The sequence below is a fragment of the Talpa occidentalis genome, unplaced genomic scaffold (assembly GCF_014898055.3).
Source record: "Talpa occidentalis isolate TD23 unplaced genomic scaffold, MPIMG_talOcc4v2.1 talOcc4.3, whole genome shotgun sequence".
Taxonomy (NCBI): domain Eukaryota; kingdom Metazoa; phylum Chordata; class Mammalia; order Eulipotyphla; family Talpidae; genus Talpa; species Talpa occidentalis.
This window is the reverse complement of record NW_023603184.1, coordinates 107,635,742-107,654,258: the sequence shown is the minus strand read 5'-3', so window position 1 is coordinate 107,654,258 and position 18,517 is coordinate 107,635,742. Positions and strand designations below refer to the sequence as shown.

The 18,517-nt window shown below is 41.1% G+C and overlaps 1 protein-coding gene across 1 annotated transcript in view; it reads left to right on the top strand.

Moving 5' to 3' along the window:
• The window catches only part of TTN (titin), a 282,533-nt gene extending 266,249 nt beyond the window's left edge, over positions 1–16,284 (top strand). Inside the window, exons 298-313 of the mRNA XM_054699459.1 lie at positions 15–302; positions 392–691; positions 1,149–1,451; positions 1,993–2,295; positions 2,410–2,994; positions 3,111–3,416; positions 3,517–3,816; positions 4,467–5,042; positions 5,142–5,447; positions 6,256–6,849; positions 6,982–12,791; positions 12,916–13,072; positions 13,862–14,553; positions 14,650–14,803; positions 15,389–15,691; positions 15,829–16,284. Of these exons, the coding sequence (XP_054555434.1) occupies positions 15–302; positions 392–691; positions 1,149–1,451; positions 1,993–2,295; positions 2,410–2,994; positions 3,111–3,416; positions 3,517–3,816; positions 4,467–5,042; positions 5,142–5,447; positions 6,256–6,849; positions 6,982–12,791; positions 12,916–13,072; positions 13,862–14,553; positions 14,650–14,803; positions 15,389–15,691; positions 15,829–16,124 (11,273 nt within the window). The 3' untranslated portion in view covers positions 16,125–16,284. The remainder of the gene's footprint in view (positions 1–14; positions 303–391; positions 692–1,148; positions 1,452–1,992; positions 2,296–2,409; positions 2,995–3,110; positions 3,417–3,516; positions 3,817–4,466; positions 5,043–5,141; positions 5,448–6,255; positions 6,850–6,981; positions 12,792–12,915; positions 13,073–13,861; positions 14,554–14,649; positions 14,804–15,388; positions 15,692–15,828) is intronic.
• Positions 16,285–18,517: the final 2,233 nt, after the last annotated feature.

The window sequence follows — 18,517 nt, the reverse complement described above, 5'->3', positions numbered from 1 at the left end:
TTTCTTTCTCTCAGTATTGCCAACAATTGATCTCTCTACGATGCCTCAAAAGACCATCCACGTGCCCGCGGGTAAACCAATAGAACTGGTGATACCAATTGCTGGTCGCCCACCACCTGCTGCTTCCTGGTTCTTTGCTGGTTCTAAACTGAGAGAATCAGAGCGTGTCACAGTTGAAACTCATACTAAGGTGACTAAATTAACCATTCGTGAAACTACCATCAGAGATACTGGAGAATATACACTTGAATTGAAGAATGTAACTGGAACTGCTTCAGAAACCATTAAAGTTATCATTCTTGGTAAGGATCGGTGATAAAGACATCAGCAAGTTGGCCCAATTATGATTTGAAGTGAAAATTAACTTCCTGGATTTATTTTTGGTTCCTAGACAAGCCTGGTCCGCCAACTGGCCCTATCAAGTTTGATGAAATTGATGCTACTTCAGTTGTCATTTCCTGGGAACCACCAGAATTGGATGGTGGTGCTCCACTGAGTGGTTACGTGGTAGAACAGCGTGATGCGCATCGTCCAGGATGGCTGCCCGTGTCTGAATCAGTGACGAGGACGACATTTAAGTTTACCAGACTCACAGAAGGAAATGAATATGTGTTCCGTGTGGCTGCAACAAACCGCTTTGGAATTGGCTCCTATTTGCAGTCTGAGATCATAGAATGTCGCAGCAGCATCAGTAAGGCCGCCTTTCCCCTATCTCTAATTCTTACTGTTATCAGAAAAACGCAATTTGTTTTTAATATGTCTGGCATAAGCAAAAAGTTCAAAAATTAACCCCAGAACCCTTCTAAGGTTTCTAAGTCCCCTTTATCTGGAAGTCTTCAATGTGGTTAGATTGTTTTTTGGTTTTGTTTTGCTTTGTTTAATGAAAGAGAGAAGGGAATCAGGAAGGGATGGAGGAAGAAAGGACTGGTTATGTTATAGTGAGTACATGTAAGTACAGTAAGTAGCATGCTTAATAGATGTTGATAGAATTGAAGAAAACCAGGAGTAGCAAGGAAAGTACAAAAATGAAAACACTGGAATAATATAAGAGTCTTAAACATCATTCAAAAAGCTAAGCCACATATAAGCAATGTGGCTTTGTTTTTTATTCATATTGCCATATGATGTTTCCCTCTGTCTTGCTGCAGGTATTCCTGGACCTCCAGAAACACTGCAGGTATTTGATGTCTCCCGTGATGGCATGACACTTACTTGGTATCCACCCGAAGAGGATGGTGGCTCCCAAGTGACTGGATATATCGTGGAGCGCAAAGAAGTGAGAGCAGATCGATGGGTCCGTGTCAATAAAATGCCAGTGACAATGACACGCTATCGTTCCACTGGCCTTATTGAAGGCTTAGAATATGAACACCGTGTCACAGCCATTAATGCAAGAGGGACTGGAAAACCAAGTCGTCCTTCCAAACCCACTGTTGCCATGGATCCAATTGGTAAATATGTTTTGCATGAGTCTAGTTCATTTTAGTACAATTTAATGTAGTCAAATTCATCCTTCTCAACATATAACTTTAGAAGTTTTAGAAAGTGTATTTTTGCAAAACCATCCTCACAATCAAAATATTGAATATTTTCATCATGTCAGAAAGTTTACTTGTGTTGCTTTGTGGGTTACCTCCACTCCAATCATAGCAGTTTTTGGCAAATAACTGTGTATATTGTTGAATTTATTTTCTCCTTTAAAATAGGATTTATATTATGCCCTATATCACAAAGTTTTCAAACCATTTAGTATTTCCAAAAGCACTTTAAAAACTACTGATAAATCAAGATAGTAGTAATCATAAATATGTAAGACAAAGTAAAAAGCAAGAGCTATAAGTACTTTTAACTGATAAAATGTAATTTTAACAAAACAATATTCTAATAATAACACTTCACGTTTCCACAACTCACTTAATCTGTTAAGTGGTACAGTTGCTTTAACTTTGCAGCAACTTTAGCAATTTTACTGTTGCCTTATTCTTATTCCAGCTCCTCCAGGAAAGCCACAAAACCCAAGAGTTACAGATACAACAAGAACATCAGTCTCCCTGGCATGGAGTGTTCCGGAAGATGAAGGAGGATCTAAAGTCACAGGCTACTTGATTGAAATGCAAAAAGTGGATCAACATGAATGGACCAAATGTAACACTACCCCAACCAAGATTCGGGAGTATACGCTAACACACCTACCTCAGGGTGCTGAATACAGATTCCGTGTCCTAGCTTGTAATGCTGGTGGACCTGGGGAACCTGCTGAGGTGCCAGGAACAGTCAAAGTCACTGAAATGCTTGGTAAGACATAGGACTATTTACTTTCTGCTAAAATTTTCATAAGGTTTATTTCCTACCTTCTCAAAAAAAAAAAAAAAAAAAAACTAATTGTAACTCTACTTCCCCCCCACCCAGAATATCCTGATTATGAACTTGATGAAAGATACCAGGAAGGCATCTCTGTAAGACAAGGTGGAGTCATCCGACTAACCATACCAATCAAAGGAAAACCATTCCCAATATGTAAATGGACCAAGGATGGCCAAGATGTCAGCCGGCGTGCCATGATCGCAACATCTGAAACACACACGGAGCTTGTGATCAAAGAAGCAGACAGGGATGATTCTGGCACTTATGACCTGGTTCTGGAAAACAAATGTGGCAAGAAGACTGTTTACATCAAGGTCAAGGTGATAGGAAGTCCCAATACACCAGAAGGGCCTCTTGAATACGATGACATACAGGCACGCTCTGTAAGAGTCAGTTGGAGACCCCCAGCTGATGATGGTGGTGCAGACATCTTAGGCTACATCCTTGAGAGACGAGAAGTGCCTAAGGCTGCCTGGTATACCATTGATTCCAGAGTCCGAGGTACATCTCTGGTGGTAAAAGGCCTCAAAGAAAATGTGGAATACCATTTCCGCGTTTCAGCAGAAAACCAGTTTGGCATAAGCAAACCCCTAAAATCTGAGGAACCCGTCATACCAAAAACACCACTGAGTAAGTGCTTCTTCAACAACGATATTACAAAAGCTTTTTCAGTACTCTTGTTTTGACACAAAGCCATCAGGCTTATAAGGTTTGTAAATAACACTCTTTTCCATTGATATTCCCAGACCCTCCAGAGCCTCCAAGCAACCCACCAGAAGTACTCGATGTCACCAAGAGTTCTGTCAGCCTGTCCTGGTCCCGGCCCAAAGATGATGGTGGTTCCCGAGTCACAGGCTATTATATTGAACGCAAAGAGACATCAACCGACAAGTGGGTCAGACACAACAAGACCCAGATAACCACCACAATGTACACTGTCACTGGGCTTGTTCCTGATGCTGAATACCAGTTCCGCATCATCGCACAGAATGATGTTGGCCTAAGTGAGACCAGTCCTGCTTCTGAACCGGTTGTTTGCAAAGATCCATTTGGTAAGGACGGAATTTCCAAAGGGAAAGTCAAAAAGGAAAACCATCTTTACTTTCAGTAGTAAAGCTGATTCCCTTTTCAATTGTTTTAAAACTATTTTAGATAAACCAAGCCAACCTGGTGAACTAGAGATTCTTTCAATATCCAAAGACAGCATCACTCTGCAGTGGGAGAAACCTGAATGTGATGGTGGCAAAGAAATCCTTGGATACTGGGTTGAATACAGGCAGTCTGGAGACAGTGCCTGGAAGAAGAGCAATAAGGAGCGCATCAAAGACAGGCAATTCACAATAGGGGGGTTGCTGGAAGCTACTGAGTATGAATTCAGGGTTTTTGCTGAAAATGAGACTGGACTTAGCAGACCTCGAAGAACTGCCATGTCTATAAAGACTAAATTAACATGTAAGTAGCTGTTAGTTCTCTGCTTGTGACTTATAAACTAAGCAGCTGTTAAGATTAACTCTTCCTCTATGACAAGAAGATCTCCACAAAGCTTTATTGGAGAGCAAGTGTTTGGAAAGAAATCATTGCCTCTGTCTATGCACACACACGAAATAGTTGACGTGTTCCATAGGAAGTTATTACCAGCCCAGAACCTCTGCAGATGTTAGGGGCAGTGAACTTCAATAAGCACATTCCTAGAGTAATTTTTACCTTGGCTGCAATAGATATTTTTACATTTCCTAACATAACGTGAAGGGTCAACAAATGTATCCCACTTCAGAGAAAGTAAGAAAGGGCAAAGATACTACAAATGTATAAAGAGAATTCATAGTTCCCTAAAGTCCTATATATTACTAATGCCTCCCCATCATAAAGAAAAAAAGTGACTCTACATAATAATGTGACAATACATTCACTGAATCCTTACTTTGCCAATGACCCCAGGTAAACCACTGCAAAGTGTTTTTAAGAAGTAGACTCATTTGTAAATCACAGTATCTAATAAAGTGTTAGCAACAGGATAAATTCATTCCTGACATACAAGGACAGAGGATTATAGATGCAATAGTAACAACGATGAATTTAATATTAACTTTCATTTCCTTCAGCTGGAGAGGCTCCAGGAGTACGCAAAGAAATGCAAGATGTTACCACGAAATTGGGTGAAGCTGCTCAATTCTCATGCCAGATTGTTGGAAGGCCTCTTCCTGACATTAAATGGTATCGATTTGGTAAAGAGCTCGTACAGAGTCGCAAATACAAAATGTCTTCAGATGGACGCACACATACTCTGACAATCATGACAGAGGAACAAGAAGATGAAGGTGTTTATACCTGCATAGCCACTAATGAAGTTGGAGAAGTAGAGAGCAGTAGCAAGCTTCTCCTGCAAGCAACACCTCAGTTCCATCCTGGTTACCCACTGAAAGAGAAATATTATGGTGCTGTGGGTTCAACACTTCGAATTCATGTCATGTACATTGGTCGTCCAGTACCTGCCATCACTTGGTTCCATGGCCAGAAACCTCTGCATAACTCAGAAAACATTACTATTGAAAACACTGAGCACTATACTCACCTTGTCATGAAGAATGTCCAACATAAAACTCATGCTGGGAAATACAAAGTGCAACTCAGCAATATTCACGGGACAGTTGACACCACCCTTGATGTGGAAATACAAGGTATTTATTTTTTGTTTTCAGTGTTCTTTATTTTTTAAAGAAAAAAAAATCTTGGGAGACACTTTCAAAAACCACTATCATCGGATTTTCTCCCAACAGATAAACCAGACAAACCTACAGGACCAATTGTGATTGAGGCCCTTCTGAAGAACTCTGTGGTGATCAGCTGGAAACCACCAGAAGATGATGGAGGCTCCTGGATCACCAACTATGTCGTGGAGAAATGTGAGGCCAAGGAAGGGGCTGAATGGCAATTGGTGTCTTCAGCCATCTCAGTGACAACCTGTAGAATTGTGAACCTCACAGAAAATGCTGGCTATTATTTCCGGGTCTCGGCTCAGAATACCTTTGGCATTAGTGAACCTCTAGAGGTCCCCTCAGTTGTGATCATTAAGAGTCCATTTGGTGAGTACAAGCTCTTGTGCAACCTCAACAATCTACATAGGACAAAATACCATCTTAACTATAAAGCTCTTTTTTTAGAAGATTGATTGATTGATTTATACAAGCACTGGGTACAGTCAGAAGCGCAGGAGGGTGAGAGGATTCACCAGAGCAGGGAGCAGAACAGACAGACTGATGAAATACACTGCTGAGGGGAGCAGCGGGCAGCAGGAGAGTTCTTAACATAAAGTTCTTTTGAACAGAAATAAATTGTGAAGGGAAATAACAAAGATTAAGTTAAAGTATACATGTCTTTTATCTCATTTTCAATAAATTTTTGCATATCTAGCCCTTTCTTCCTAATAAGGAAGTTTGTGTTTTATTTTATTTGTTTTTAAAGATTTATTTATTTATACAAGAGCTGGGGTACAGGCCAGATGCATGGGAGGGTGAGAGAATTCACCAGAGACAGACTGGGGAGCAGACCAGGCAGACGGACCAAAGAGACTGCTGAGCAGAGTAGCGGGCGAGACAGGAGAGGTCTGCCCTGCCATGTGGGACTCTCCCTGGCCGGCCGGGATCAAACCCGCAATGCAGAGGCTGTGGACAGCTTCACAGTGCGGCGCTCAACCCACTGCGCCACAGGGGAGGCCCAGGAAGTTTTTGTCTTAATACATTTCTTAGCACAAGGTCAACCGATTTCATTTTTTCTGGTATAACTATTTTTAATAGAACTTTGAGTGCATAACATTTTATTTTCTTAATAAGTATCTCATAGGCTGCTTGTTTCTCCTCATGACCTAAGTCCTTTTTTTGTCTGTTTAAATAGAAAAGCCAAGTGTTCCTGGCAAGCCAACTATTACTGCTCTCACAAAAGATTCTTGTGTTGTGGCCTGGAAGCCACCTGCCAGTGATGGAGGTGCAAAGATTAGAAATTACTACCTTGAGAAGCGTGAGAAGAGGCAGAATAAATGGATCGCGGTGACAACAGAAGAAATTCGAGAAACCGTCTTTTCAGTGCAAAACCTTATTGAAGGTCTTGAATATGAGTTCCGTGTGAAATGTGAAAATCTAGGTGGGGAAAGCGAATGGAGTGAAATATCAGAACCTGTCACTCCCAAATCCGATGTTCCAATTCAGGCCCCACACTTTAAAGAGGAACTGAGAAATCTAAATGTCAGATATCAGAGCAATGCTACTTTGGTCTGCAAGGTGACTGGTCATCCAAAACCTGTTGTGAAATGGTACAGACAAGGCAAAGAAATCATTGCAGATGGATTAAAGTACAGGATTCAAGAATTCAAGGGTGGCTACCACCAGCTTATCATTGCAAATGTCACAGATGATGATGCCACAGTTTACCAAGTCAGAGCTACCAACCAGGGAGGATCAGTATCTGGCACTGCCTCCTTGGAAGTGGAAGGTAAGAACAAATCAGTGAACATCAGGTTTGTGTTAGATAACATTATTAGTTGAGGATGGGGGAGTTGCATTTAAATAGATCTCGCTAAATTTAGGTCTTGCTAAATTGTATTCTTCTCTTATTCTGATACAGTTCCAGCTAAAATACACTTGCCTAAAACTCTTGAAGGCATGGGAGCAGTTCACGCTCTTCGAGGTGAGGCAGTCAGCATCAAAATTCCTTTCAGTGGCAAACCAGATCCTGTGATCACCTGGCAGAAAGGACAAGATCTCATTGACAATAATGGTCACTACCAAGTTATTGTAACAAGGACCTTCACATCACTTGTTTTCCCCAGTGGAGTGGAGAGAAAGGATGCTGGTTTCTATGTGGTCTGTGCTAAAAACAGATTTGGAATTGATCAGAAGACAGTTGAACTGGATGTAGCTGATGTCCCGGATCCACCCAGAGGCGTCAAAGTTAGTGATGTCTCACGAGATTCTGTGAACTTAACGTGGACTGAACCAGCTTCTGATGGTGGCAGCAAAATCACCAACTACATTGTTGAAAAATGTGCCACTACTGCAGAAAGATGGATCCGTGTAGGACAAGCCCGAGAAACACGTTACACTGTGGTCAACTTATTTGGAAAAACAAGTTACCAGTTCCGTGTAATAGCTGAAAATAAATTTGGCCTGAGCAAGCCTTCTGAGCCTTCAGAACCAACCATAACCAAAGAAGATAAGACCCGAGCTATGAACTATGATGAAGAAGTCGATGAAACCAGGGAGGTTTCCACAACTAAAGCATCTCACTCTTCAACCAAGGAACTCTATGATAAATATATGATAGCAGAAGATCTTGGACGTGGTCAGTTTGGAATCGTCCACCGTTGTGTAGAAACATCCTCAAAGAAGACATACATGGCCAAATTTGTTAAAGTCAAAGGGACTGATCAAGTTTTAGTAAAGAAGGAAATATCCATTCTAAATATCGCTAGGCACAAAAACATCTTATACCTCCATGAATCATTTGAAAGCATGGAAGAATTAGTTATGATCTTTGAGTTCATATCAGGACTTGACATATTTGAGCGTATTAACACAAGTGCCTTTGAACTTAATGAAAGAGAAATTGTAAGTTATATTCGCCAGGTCTGTGAAGCACTTGAATTCTTGCATAATCATAATATTGGACATTTTGACATTAGACCAGAAAATATCATCTACCAAACAAGAAGGAGCTCCATAATTAAAATCATAGAATTTGGTCAAGCCCGGCAACTAAAACCAGGGGAAAACTTTAGGCTTCTGTTCACCGCTCCAGAATACTGTGCACCTGAAATCCACCAGCATGATGTCGTCAGTACAGCCACAGACATGTGGTCACTCGGAACACTGGTATATGTGCTGCTGAGTGGTACCAACCCTTTCCTGGCTGAAACAAACCAACAGATCATTGAAAATATCATGAATGCTGAATATACTTTTGATGAAGAAGCATTCAAAGACATTAGCCTTGAAGCCATGGATTTTGTTGACCGGCTGTTAGTGAAAGACAGAAAATCTCGCATGACAGCATCTGAGGCACTCCAGCACCCCTGGCTGAAGCAGAAGATAGAAAAAGTCAGTACTAAAGTTATCAGAACATTAAAACACCGGCGCTACTACCACAACCTAATCAAGAAAGACCTCAACATGGTTGTGTCAGCAGCCAGGATCTCCTGTGGTGGTGCAATTCGATCTCAAAAAGGAGTGAGTGTGGCTAAAGTTAAAGTGGCCTCCATTGAAATTGGCCCCATCTCTGGGCAGATAATGCATGCAGTTGGCGAAGAAGGAGGAAGTGTCAAATACGTGTGCCAAATTGAAAATTATGATCAATCTACACAAGTAACCTGGTATTTTGGTGTTAGACAACTGGAGAATGGTGAGAAATATGAAATCACCTATGAAGATGGAGTGGCCACCATGTACGTCAAAGACATCACCAAATTCGATGATGGTACCTACAGGTGCAAAGTAGTCAATGACTACGGTGAAGACAGTTCTTATGCTGAGCTGTTTGTTAAAGGTGTGAGAGAAGTTTATGATTATTACTTCCGTAGAACAACAAAGAAAATTAAGCGCAGAACAGATACGATGAGACTCCTGGAAAGGCCACCGGAATTTACACTGCCTCTCTATAACAAGACAGCCTATGTGGGTGAAAATGTACGGTTTGGAGTAACTATCACGGTCCATCCAGAGCCTCGTGTAACATGGTATAAATCAGGTCAGAAAATCAAACCAGGCGATGATGAGAAGAAGTATACATTTGAAACTGACAAGGGTCTTTACCAATTAACAATCAACAGTGTAACTACAGATGATGATGCTGAATATACTGTTGTGGCAAAGAACAAGTACGGTGAAGACAGCTGTAAAGCAAAGTTGACTGTCAACCCACATCCACCTCCAACAGACACAACCTTAAGACCCATGTTCAAACGGCTACTGGCAAATGCGGAATGCCAAGAAGGTCAAAGTGTCTGCTTTGAGATCAGAGTGTCTGGCATCCCCCCACCAACATTAAAATGGGAGAAAGATGGTCAGCCTCTGTCCCTCGGGCCTACCATTGAAATTATCCATGAAGGCCTGGATTATTATGCTTTGCACATTAGGGATACTTTGCCTGAAGACACAGGATATTATAGGGTCACAGCCACAAACACAGCTGGATCCACCAGCTGCCAGGCTCACCTACAAGTGGAACGCTTGAGGTACGTCAAGCAAGAATATAAGAGTAAGGAAGAACGAGAACGACACGTACAAAAGCAAATTGACAAGACAATAAGAATGGCTGAAATTCTTTCTGGAACAGAAACTGTGGCCCTGACGCAGGTAGCCCAAGAGGCTCTGAGAGAAGCTGCCATCCTGTATAAGCCAGCTGTAAGCACCAAGACTGTAAAAGGGGAATACCGACTTGAGACAGAAGAAAAGAAGGAGGAGAGAAAACTCCGTATGCCTTATGAGGTACCAGAACCACGCAAGCTCAGAAAGACTACCATAGAAGAAGACCAACACATTAAGCAGTTTGTGCCTATGTCTGACATGAAATGGTATACAAAGATACGTGATCAATTTGAAATGCCTGGGAAAATTGACAGAGTTGTACAGAAAAGACCCAAGCGCATCCGCCTTTCAAGATGGGAACAGTTCTACGTGATGCCCCTTCCACGCATTACAGATCAATACAGACCTAAGTGGCGTATTCCCAAGCTGTCACAAGATGATCTCGAAATAGTGAGACCAGCCCGCCGGCGTACGCCTTCTCCTGATTATGACCTTTACTACAGACCTAGAAGACGGTCTCTTGGAGACATGTCTGATGAACAGTTACTCCTTCCCATCGAGGACTATTTGGCAATGAAACGAACAGAGGAAGAGAGGCTGCGTCTTGAAGAAGAGCTTGAATTGGGTTTTTCAGCTTCACCTCCAAGTCGGAGCCCTCCACGTTTTGAGCTTTCGAGTCTACGTTACTCCTCACCCCAAGCTCGTGTCAAGGTGGAGGAAACAAGAAAAGACTTCAGATACTCAACCTATCACGTCCCCACAAAGGCTGAAACGAGCACCAGTTACGCAGAACTGCGGGAGCGGCATGCCAGGGCCTCGTACAGACAGCCAAAACAACGGCAAAGAATCATGGCTGAGCGAGAGGATGAAGAGCTGCTCCGTCCAGTGACCACCACCCAGCGTCTCTCAGAATACAAAAGTGAGCTTGACCACATGGCACAGGAAGAAAAGTCTAGAAAGAAATCAAGACGATTGAAAGAAGTGACAGAAATAACAGAAATTGAGGAAGAATATGAAATCTCAAAACGTGCTCACAGAGAGGCGTCCTCATCCGTGTCCAGACTACTCAGGCGACGGCGCTCCCTGTCTCCCACTTACATTGAGTTAATGAGACCAGTGTCCGAGGTGATGCGGTCACGCCCACCACCGCCTGAGGAATATGAAGATGACGTGGAAAGAAGGTCTCCCACTCCAGAGAGAACTCGTCCACGTTCCCCCAGCCCTGTGTCAAGTGAGAGATCACTCTCAAGATTTGAGAGATCTGCCAGATTTGATATCTTTTCCAGGTATGAGGCCATGAAAGCTGCTTTAAAGACTCAGAAGACGTCCGAAAGGATGTATGAGGTTTTGAGTCAGCAGCCCTTCACGCTAGACCATGCCCCTCGGATCACACTGCGAATGCGATCCCACAGGGTGCCTACTGGCAAAAATACACGTTTCATCTTAAATGTTCAGTCTAAGCCAACTGCTGAGGTTAAATGGTATCACAATGGTGTAGAACTCCAAGAGAGTGATAAGATTCATTACACCAACACGAGTGGCGTCCTGACCCTGGAAATTATGGACTGTCATATTGATGACAGCGGAACGTACCGGGCTGTGTGCACCAACTACAAAGGCGAAGCTTCTGACTACGCCACCTTGGACGTAACAGGAGGAGATTACACTACCTTTGCTTCCCGGCGCAGAGATGAAGAGGTCCCACGTTCTGTTTTCCCTGAGTTGACCAGAACAGAGGCATATGCGGTCTCATCCTTTAAGAGAACATCAGAAATGGAAGCTGCTTCTTCAGTCAGGGAAGTGAAATCCGAGATGACAGAGACAAGGGAAACACTCTCCTCGTATGAACACTATACATCTGCAGAAATGAAAAGTGCTGCAGCAGAAGAAAAGTCACTGGAAGAAAAATCCACACGCAGAATGATCAAGACTACTTTGGAAGCAAGAATTTTAACAAAACCAAGGTCCATAACGGTCTACGAAGGTGAGTCTGCAAGATTTTCTTGCGATACAGATGGTGAGCCAATACCAACTGTGACCTGGCTGCGTGGAGGACAAGCAATAAGTGCTTCTGCTCGCCACCAAGTGACCACCACAAAGTACAAATCAACCTTTGAGATCTCTTCAGTCCAAGCGTCTGATGAGGGCAACTACAGCGTGGTGGTAGAGAACAGTGAAGGCAGGCAAGAAGCACCATTTACTCTGACTATTCAAAAAGCCAGGGTTACTGAAAAAACTGTGACATCACCACCCAGAATCAAATCTCCAGAGCCGAGGGTGAAATCCCCCGAAGCAGTTAAGTCTCCAAAACGAGTGAAATCCCCAGAACCAGTGATTTCTCCTCCAAAAGTCACATCGCCCACGGAGACAAAACCCACACCAACAGAGAAAGTTCAGCAGCTGCCAGCCCCTACTCCACCCAAGATAACGCAGTCCCTGAAAGCTGAGGCTTCTAAGGATATTACAAAGCTGACCTGTGCTGTTGAAAGTAGTGTGTTGAGTGCAAAAGAAGTCTCCTGGTATAAAGATGGCAAAAAACTAAAGGAAAATGGGCATTTCCAGTTTCATTACTCAGCAGATGGTACCTATGAACTCAAAATCCATAACCTCACTGAATCTGATAGTGGAGAATATGTTTGTGAGATTTCTGGTGAAGGTGGAATTTCTAAAACTAGCTTTCAGTTTATGGGGCAAACTTTTAAAAGTATCCATGAGCAGGTGTCAAGTATATCAGAAGCCAAGAAATCGACTCAAAAAACTGCTGAGTCGACAGAAATCAAGAAATCAGATCAGAAAACTGCTGAGTCCACAGAAATCAAGAAATCAGATCAGAAAACTGCAGAGTCAACAGAAATCAAGAAATCAGACCACAAAACTGCTGAGTCAGCAGAAATCAAGAAATCAGACCAGAAAACTGCTGAGTCAACAGAAATCAAGAAATCAGACCAGAAAACTGCTGAGTCAACAGAAGTCAAGAAAATGGAAACAAAAGCTCCTGAACCAATTTCCTCAAAACCAGTAATTGTTAATGGACTGCAGGATACAACTGTTTCTTCAGACAATGTTGCTAAACTCACAGTTAAAGCTACTGGAGAACCTCAGCCAACTGTCACGTGGACAAAGGATGGAAAGGTAATCAGTTCTTAAATGTCCCTTAGTTTTATTTTCTAAAAATCTAACACCTTCCCTCATTCCCATCTCCCAAAGAAAGTTTAAGATTAAACTTTTTAAAACTCAAATTACTTTCATACTACAGGCTATTACACAAGGAGGTAAATATAAACTCTCTGAAAACAAAGAAGGATTCCTCTTAGAAATTCATAAGACTGATACTTCGGACAGTGGATTGTATACTTGTACAGTAACAAATTCAGCTGGATCTGTGTCTTCTAACTGCAAATTAACAATAAAAGGTAGGTTGGCATTTGTTCTTACCAACACTTTTCAGAAAACAACATTAAGAGAACATTTTTTTCAGAAAACAACATTAAGAGAACATTCCTAAACACTCCTTATACACACACGCACACATACATATTAAAACTGTTCACTGACGCCAAATACCATTTGTATAAAAATGCAAAAATACACATATTTGAAGTCAGCATATACTTTTATATTAGTATTGAAAGCATTTTACTGTCTAGTTATGTTGTATGTATGGTGTTATACAAGAGTCCATAAAGCCAGCTGCTGCTCCCAGGAATGTTTCCAGTCAGGTAAATATGGAAAATGGTACTTCTTCCCTAAACCTTCACTTTTTTTTTTAAGATTTATTTATTTATGCATACAGAACTGGATACAGGCCAGAGGTGAGAGGGTGAGAGGATTCACCAGAGACAGAGCGGGGAGCAGAACAGGCAGATTGACTGAAATACACTGCTGTAAACCTTCACTCTTGCTAATTTTCAAAAGTAGCACAAAGTTAATGAAAGCTGTATCAGTGTGCCCAAGTAAAATTAGTTTGCAAGATTTAAGTTATAAGAATAATCTTCAATTTAGTGTAAAGAATCATTACACTGATTTCAGAAGTCATGTGTGATCATTTTCCAAGCTGGGGACTAAGAACTATGTAATACTCAAACTACACACAGAAGTCAACATTTTTTCCTTTGTATATTTTTCACTTGCATAATTTACATATGAGTACAGGGTGGGGCCTCTTTACAGTTAAGTTTTTCTTATAGATATTTCCTTTTTAGCAGTAAAAGACACTGAAACACAGAAAGTATCTACACAAAAGACTTCTGAAATTACATCACAGAAGCAGGCAACTGTCCAAGAGGAAACTTCCCAAAATGCCTTAAGCTCTGAAGAAATCAAGATGTCAGAGATGAAATCTCAAGAAAAGTTAGCCCTCAAGGAGGAAACTTCACAGGTTTTGATTTCTGAAAAAGTTAAGAAATCAGAAGCAACCTCCCTGGAAAAATCCATCATCCATGAGGAAATCACTAAAGCCGCACAGGCATCAGAAGAAGTCAGAACTCAGGCTGAGACTAAAGCATTTTCTACTCAGATGAACATAACTGATGGTCAAAAAGTGACTTTAAAAGCCAACATTGCCGGTGCCACTGAGGTAAAGTGGGTACTGAATGGAGTGGAGCTGACTAACTCTGAGGAGTACAGATACGGGGTCTCAGGCAGCGATCAGACCCTAACCATCAAGCAGGCGAGTCACAAAGATGAAGGAATTATCACCTGCATTGGCAAAACCAGCCAAGGAATTATCAAGTGTCAGTATGATTTGACCCTGAGCAAGGCACTCTCAGATGCTCCAACCTTCATCTCTCAGCCCAGATCTCAAAATGTTAACGAAGGACAAAACGTTCTTTTTTCATGTGAAATCAGTGGTGAACCATCCCCTGAAATTGAATGGTTTAAAAACAACCTGCCGGTAAGTAAAATGTGAATATATTATTGAAGATTTTAAATATCACATCTACTCCTGAAGAGCTCAAAGAAACACTTCTTTTTTTCCCTTTCATTTCAGATTTCTGTTTCTTCAAATATCAGTGTAAGTCGCTCCAGAAATGTATATTCTCTCGAAATTCGAAGTGCATCTGTCAGCGACAGTGGGAAATACACAGTCAAGGCCAAAAATTTCCATGGCCAATGTTCAGCAACTGCTTCCTTAACGGTTCTTCGTGAGTATAACATTGCCATTTCCCTGTCTTGCTTAAAGCCTTTATATGATGGCCTTGAGATTCTTTGTTTGGGTTGTTTGCCTTTGTCTTCAAGAATAGCAAATGATCAGAAACCTCATTAATTCCATTTATAAGAGGCACAGTCCCCCGTGTGACTTCATTCTCACAGTCTAAGTTACTTTACAGATAAACAGAAATATGGATAAGTTAACTTTCAAAGCAAAGCTACCAACTGCCCTCTAACTTTTTTTTCAGAATAAGCAACATATAAATTATTTTCTATATGATTAATCATTTTTCTCCTAGTGATTCCAGAACTTGCATGTAATATCATGATAGAAATATAAGGAATCATTTCCTGGAGACATTGAGCTAGCTCTTGACAAATGTATGTATATATGTATTTTTGCTTTTGCTTCCACAGCAAATGGGGCTGTGTTTCTCTTTCTCTCTCTCTCTCTCTCTCTCTCTCTCTCTCTCTCTGTGTGTGTGTGTGTAAGTTTTACATTTCTGTAAGTCATTGTCAGATATTACCAATTAACCAGATGTCATTGATGTTCATTTTGTATCTGCTATACTCCACAGCTCTAGTTGAAGAACCTTCCAGAGAGGTAGTGTTGAGGACAAGTGGTGACTCAAGCTTGCAAGAAAGCTTTTCATCTCGATCAGTCCAAATGTCTGCCTCTCAGCAGGAGGCTTCCTTCAGCAGTTTCAGCACCAGCAGCGCTAGCAGCATGACTGAAATGAAATTTGCAAGCATGTCTGCCCAAAGCATGTCCTCTATGCAAGAGTCCTTTGTAGAAATGAGTTCCAGCAGTTTTATGGGAAAATCTAGTATGATACAACTGGAAAGCTCAACTAGTAAAATGCTTACAGCAGGCATAAGAGGTAAGCAATAAAATTACTGGTACAGACAGACAAGCCCATTAGTATGGTGTAGTCTTTAGTGCATAAATTCAGTAGAAAGCAAATCATAACGTTTTCAGTGATCCTCAAACATTTTTTGTTGTTGTTACTCCATAAAGGAACTCCACCTAAAATTGAAGCTCTTCCCCCTGACATCAGCATTGATGAAGGCAAAGTGCTAACTGTAGCCTGTGCTTTCACGGGTGAGCCTACCCCAGAAATAACATGGTCCTGCGGTGGAAGAAAAATTCAACATCAAGAACAAGGGAGATTCCATATTGAAAACACAGACGACCTGACAACTCTGATCATCACGGACGTACAGAAACAAGATGGTGGACTTTATACCCTAAACTTAGACAACGAATTTGGATCTGACTCTGCCACTGTGAATATCACTATCCGATCCAATTAAGAGGGCCTGGGCTCTCGTACTCATATTCATTCTTAAACTTTCATAAATGATTCACATGTACTAATCTTTCTGATCTGTAAATATTTTTTAAAGTAGTTTTGTATCAACCTATATGAGTCGAAGTTCAAAAAAAAGCAATTCAATCTTTTCAAAATCATTGACCTAAAAATATTTTGCATTTTCTAATGACATGTACATACTGTATATAGCCGAATTAACGGTTATAAAGTTTTGTACCATTATTTTATGACATTTTACAATGTAACTTTTGAAACTGTTGGTAGGAGAAAGTTTCTTATGGAACGAATACCCTGCTCAACACTCAATCAATCTTTGTGCCTCAACATAACGTTGATGTCTAAGTATGCCTCAATGGGTCGAGAAATTCCCCATTGAAGATGTCCTAGCCACCTGAAAGACACCAATGAGCGCATTACCTGGTGTGTGCGCCATACCTACTAAATCAGAAATGTAAGGCATTGGTGATGTTTGCATTTACCCTCCTGTAAGCAACACTTAACGTCTTACATTTTCTCTGATGATGTCACACCAAAATTATCATGACTTAAATATTACCAGAGCAAAGTGTAACGGCCAACACTTTGTTCGCTCATTTTACACTGCCTCTGACCATAGAGAATGCCTGGGTAGCTTGGAAAAGTAACATCACCTGGCCATCCCCTCAGTTAACCAAGTTATTCAAGTATTCCTATGTCGGAGCAGTGCCAACTCTTGGAGGTCCAGGGGTGCAGCCAATGCCTTCGTGTGGTAGCTCTAAATTTAAATGACAACTGAAAAACTGGGGCAACTAAGCAATGAGCCACAGCAAAAAAAAAAAAAAAAAAAAAAAGAACAACAACAATGAGAATAACAAAGCTGTTGTTAAATTTAAAACTACACTATTACTAATTGCCCAAATTGTCAATTTGATGTAGTTCTTTTCATGCAGGTATAAATTCAATTGTTAGTTATAGTTATTGGACCTCCTTGAGATAGTAACAAAAAAAAAAATAAAGCAAGCTATCTGCACCTCAAAATGTGTGGTTCGTTGTTTTCTGTGATATTCTGGGGTGCGGGAGGCATGTCCTTTTATCAGAAATGATCATAGATAAGATAAAGCAGCCCAAGCTCAAAATAGCCCATGTTCATAAGTGCTTTAACACAAATATCTAAATTATTGTTGGTTGTATTCACCAATTTTTTAAGGTATATGATTCTAATGAATAAATGTATCCCCCAAAGTTTCCAAAACTCTCCCCAAACAACAGATAAAATCTTCTAAACTTATTAAAAATATTTTTATGGGAGCTGATGCAACTAAATCCATCAAAGATACTAAGCATGTACAATTCACAATATTTTGTTGTAGACAACACACGGAACAACACAAAGATGAGTAAGATGACATAGATCATGTGTAGAGAAGAGAAAATGACAACTTCAGGGGAAATGACCAATTTGTGCAACTGAATGCATATTGACCACTGCAGTTCCAAACAGAATAAAGGTCCTCAGAACTAAAGAACTTGTTTTAAATGGTATGGTCTTATCACGCTTTTTGAAACAACTTATCTATACTTGATCATAAAACCCAACGCCAAGAAAATCTATATTCATCCACTTTGATTGGATAATCACAATTTTCAATCTATAAAGTTGACTACTTGCCTCATTACCTCCTAATATAAGTTACAAATGTAGGTACAGGTGAAGCCTATGTGCATAATTACAGCAGCTGCTGCAACTGCTGCTGCTAGTGTTCACCCCAGAAACCCTTAATCCACCACGAGTTCTTGTCCCATGAAGCCGTAAAAAGGAATTCATAGACAAACCCTCAGATAAATAAGCGGAGAGAAGCAAATCTTTAGAGAGTAAAGTTTATTTAAAGGAGAAAGAACAAAAGCAAAGACTCCAAGGCAGCAATGCCAAGAAGGAGCAAAAGACGCCACATGGACCTGTGTCTGGGGGTATTTAAACCTTTTTTCTCTATTCTAAAATGATACCATCCTACTTTGTGATCGGCTCTTTCTCCTAGTGGCTACACTCCTCAGGGCAGAGGTGCCCATCTTCCCAGCCCTTAGAGTTTCTCCTTTTGTTACAGGGCAGGGAGAAGGGCACCCAAAACCCTCAAACCTGCCTGTTCTAAAGTTCTTCCATGTGCCGCATCAAGACAAAACATACTCTAGTGCATAAGACCTTCAATGGAAAGGAACTTTAATACAATTAGTGTGCAACACAGAAAAGACAAAGAATGTAGTTTCCAAATCAAGCACCTGAAGTTACCCATCCTCTCTTGAGTAAATGCCCAGCCAAACAGAGTTGGCCCAAAGCAGGGCCACTGAGGTCTGAAAGTTTCAGCAGGGACCCACAGAAAATGGTCAGAAACAGCTGGA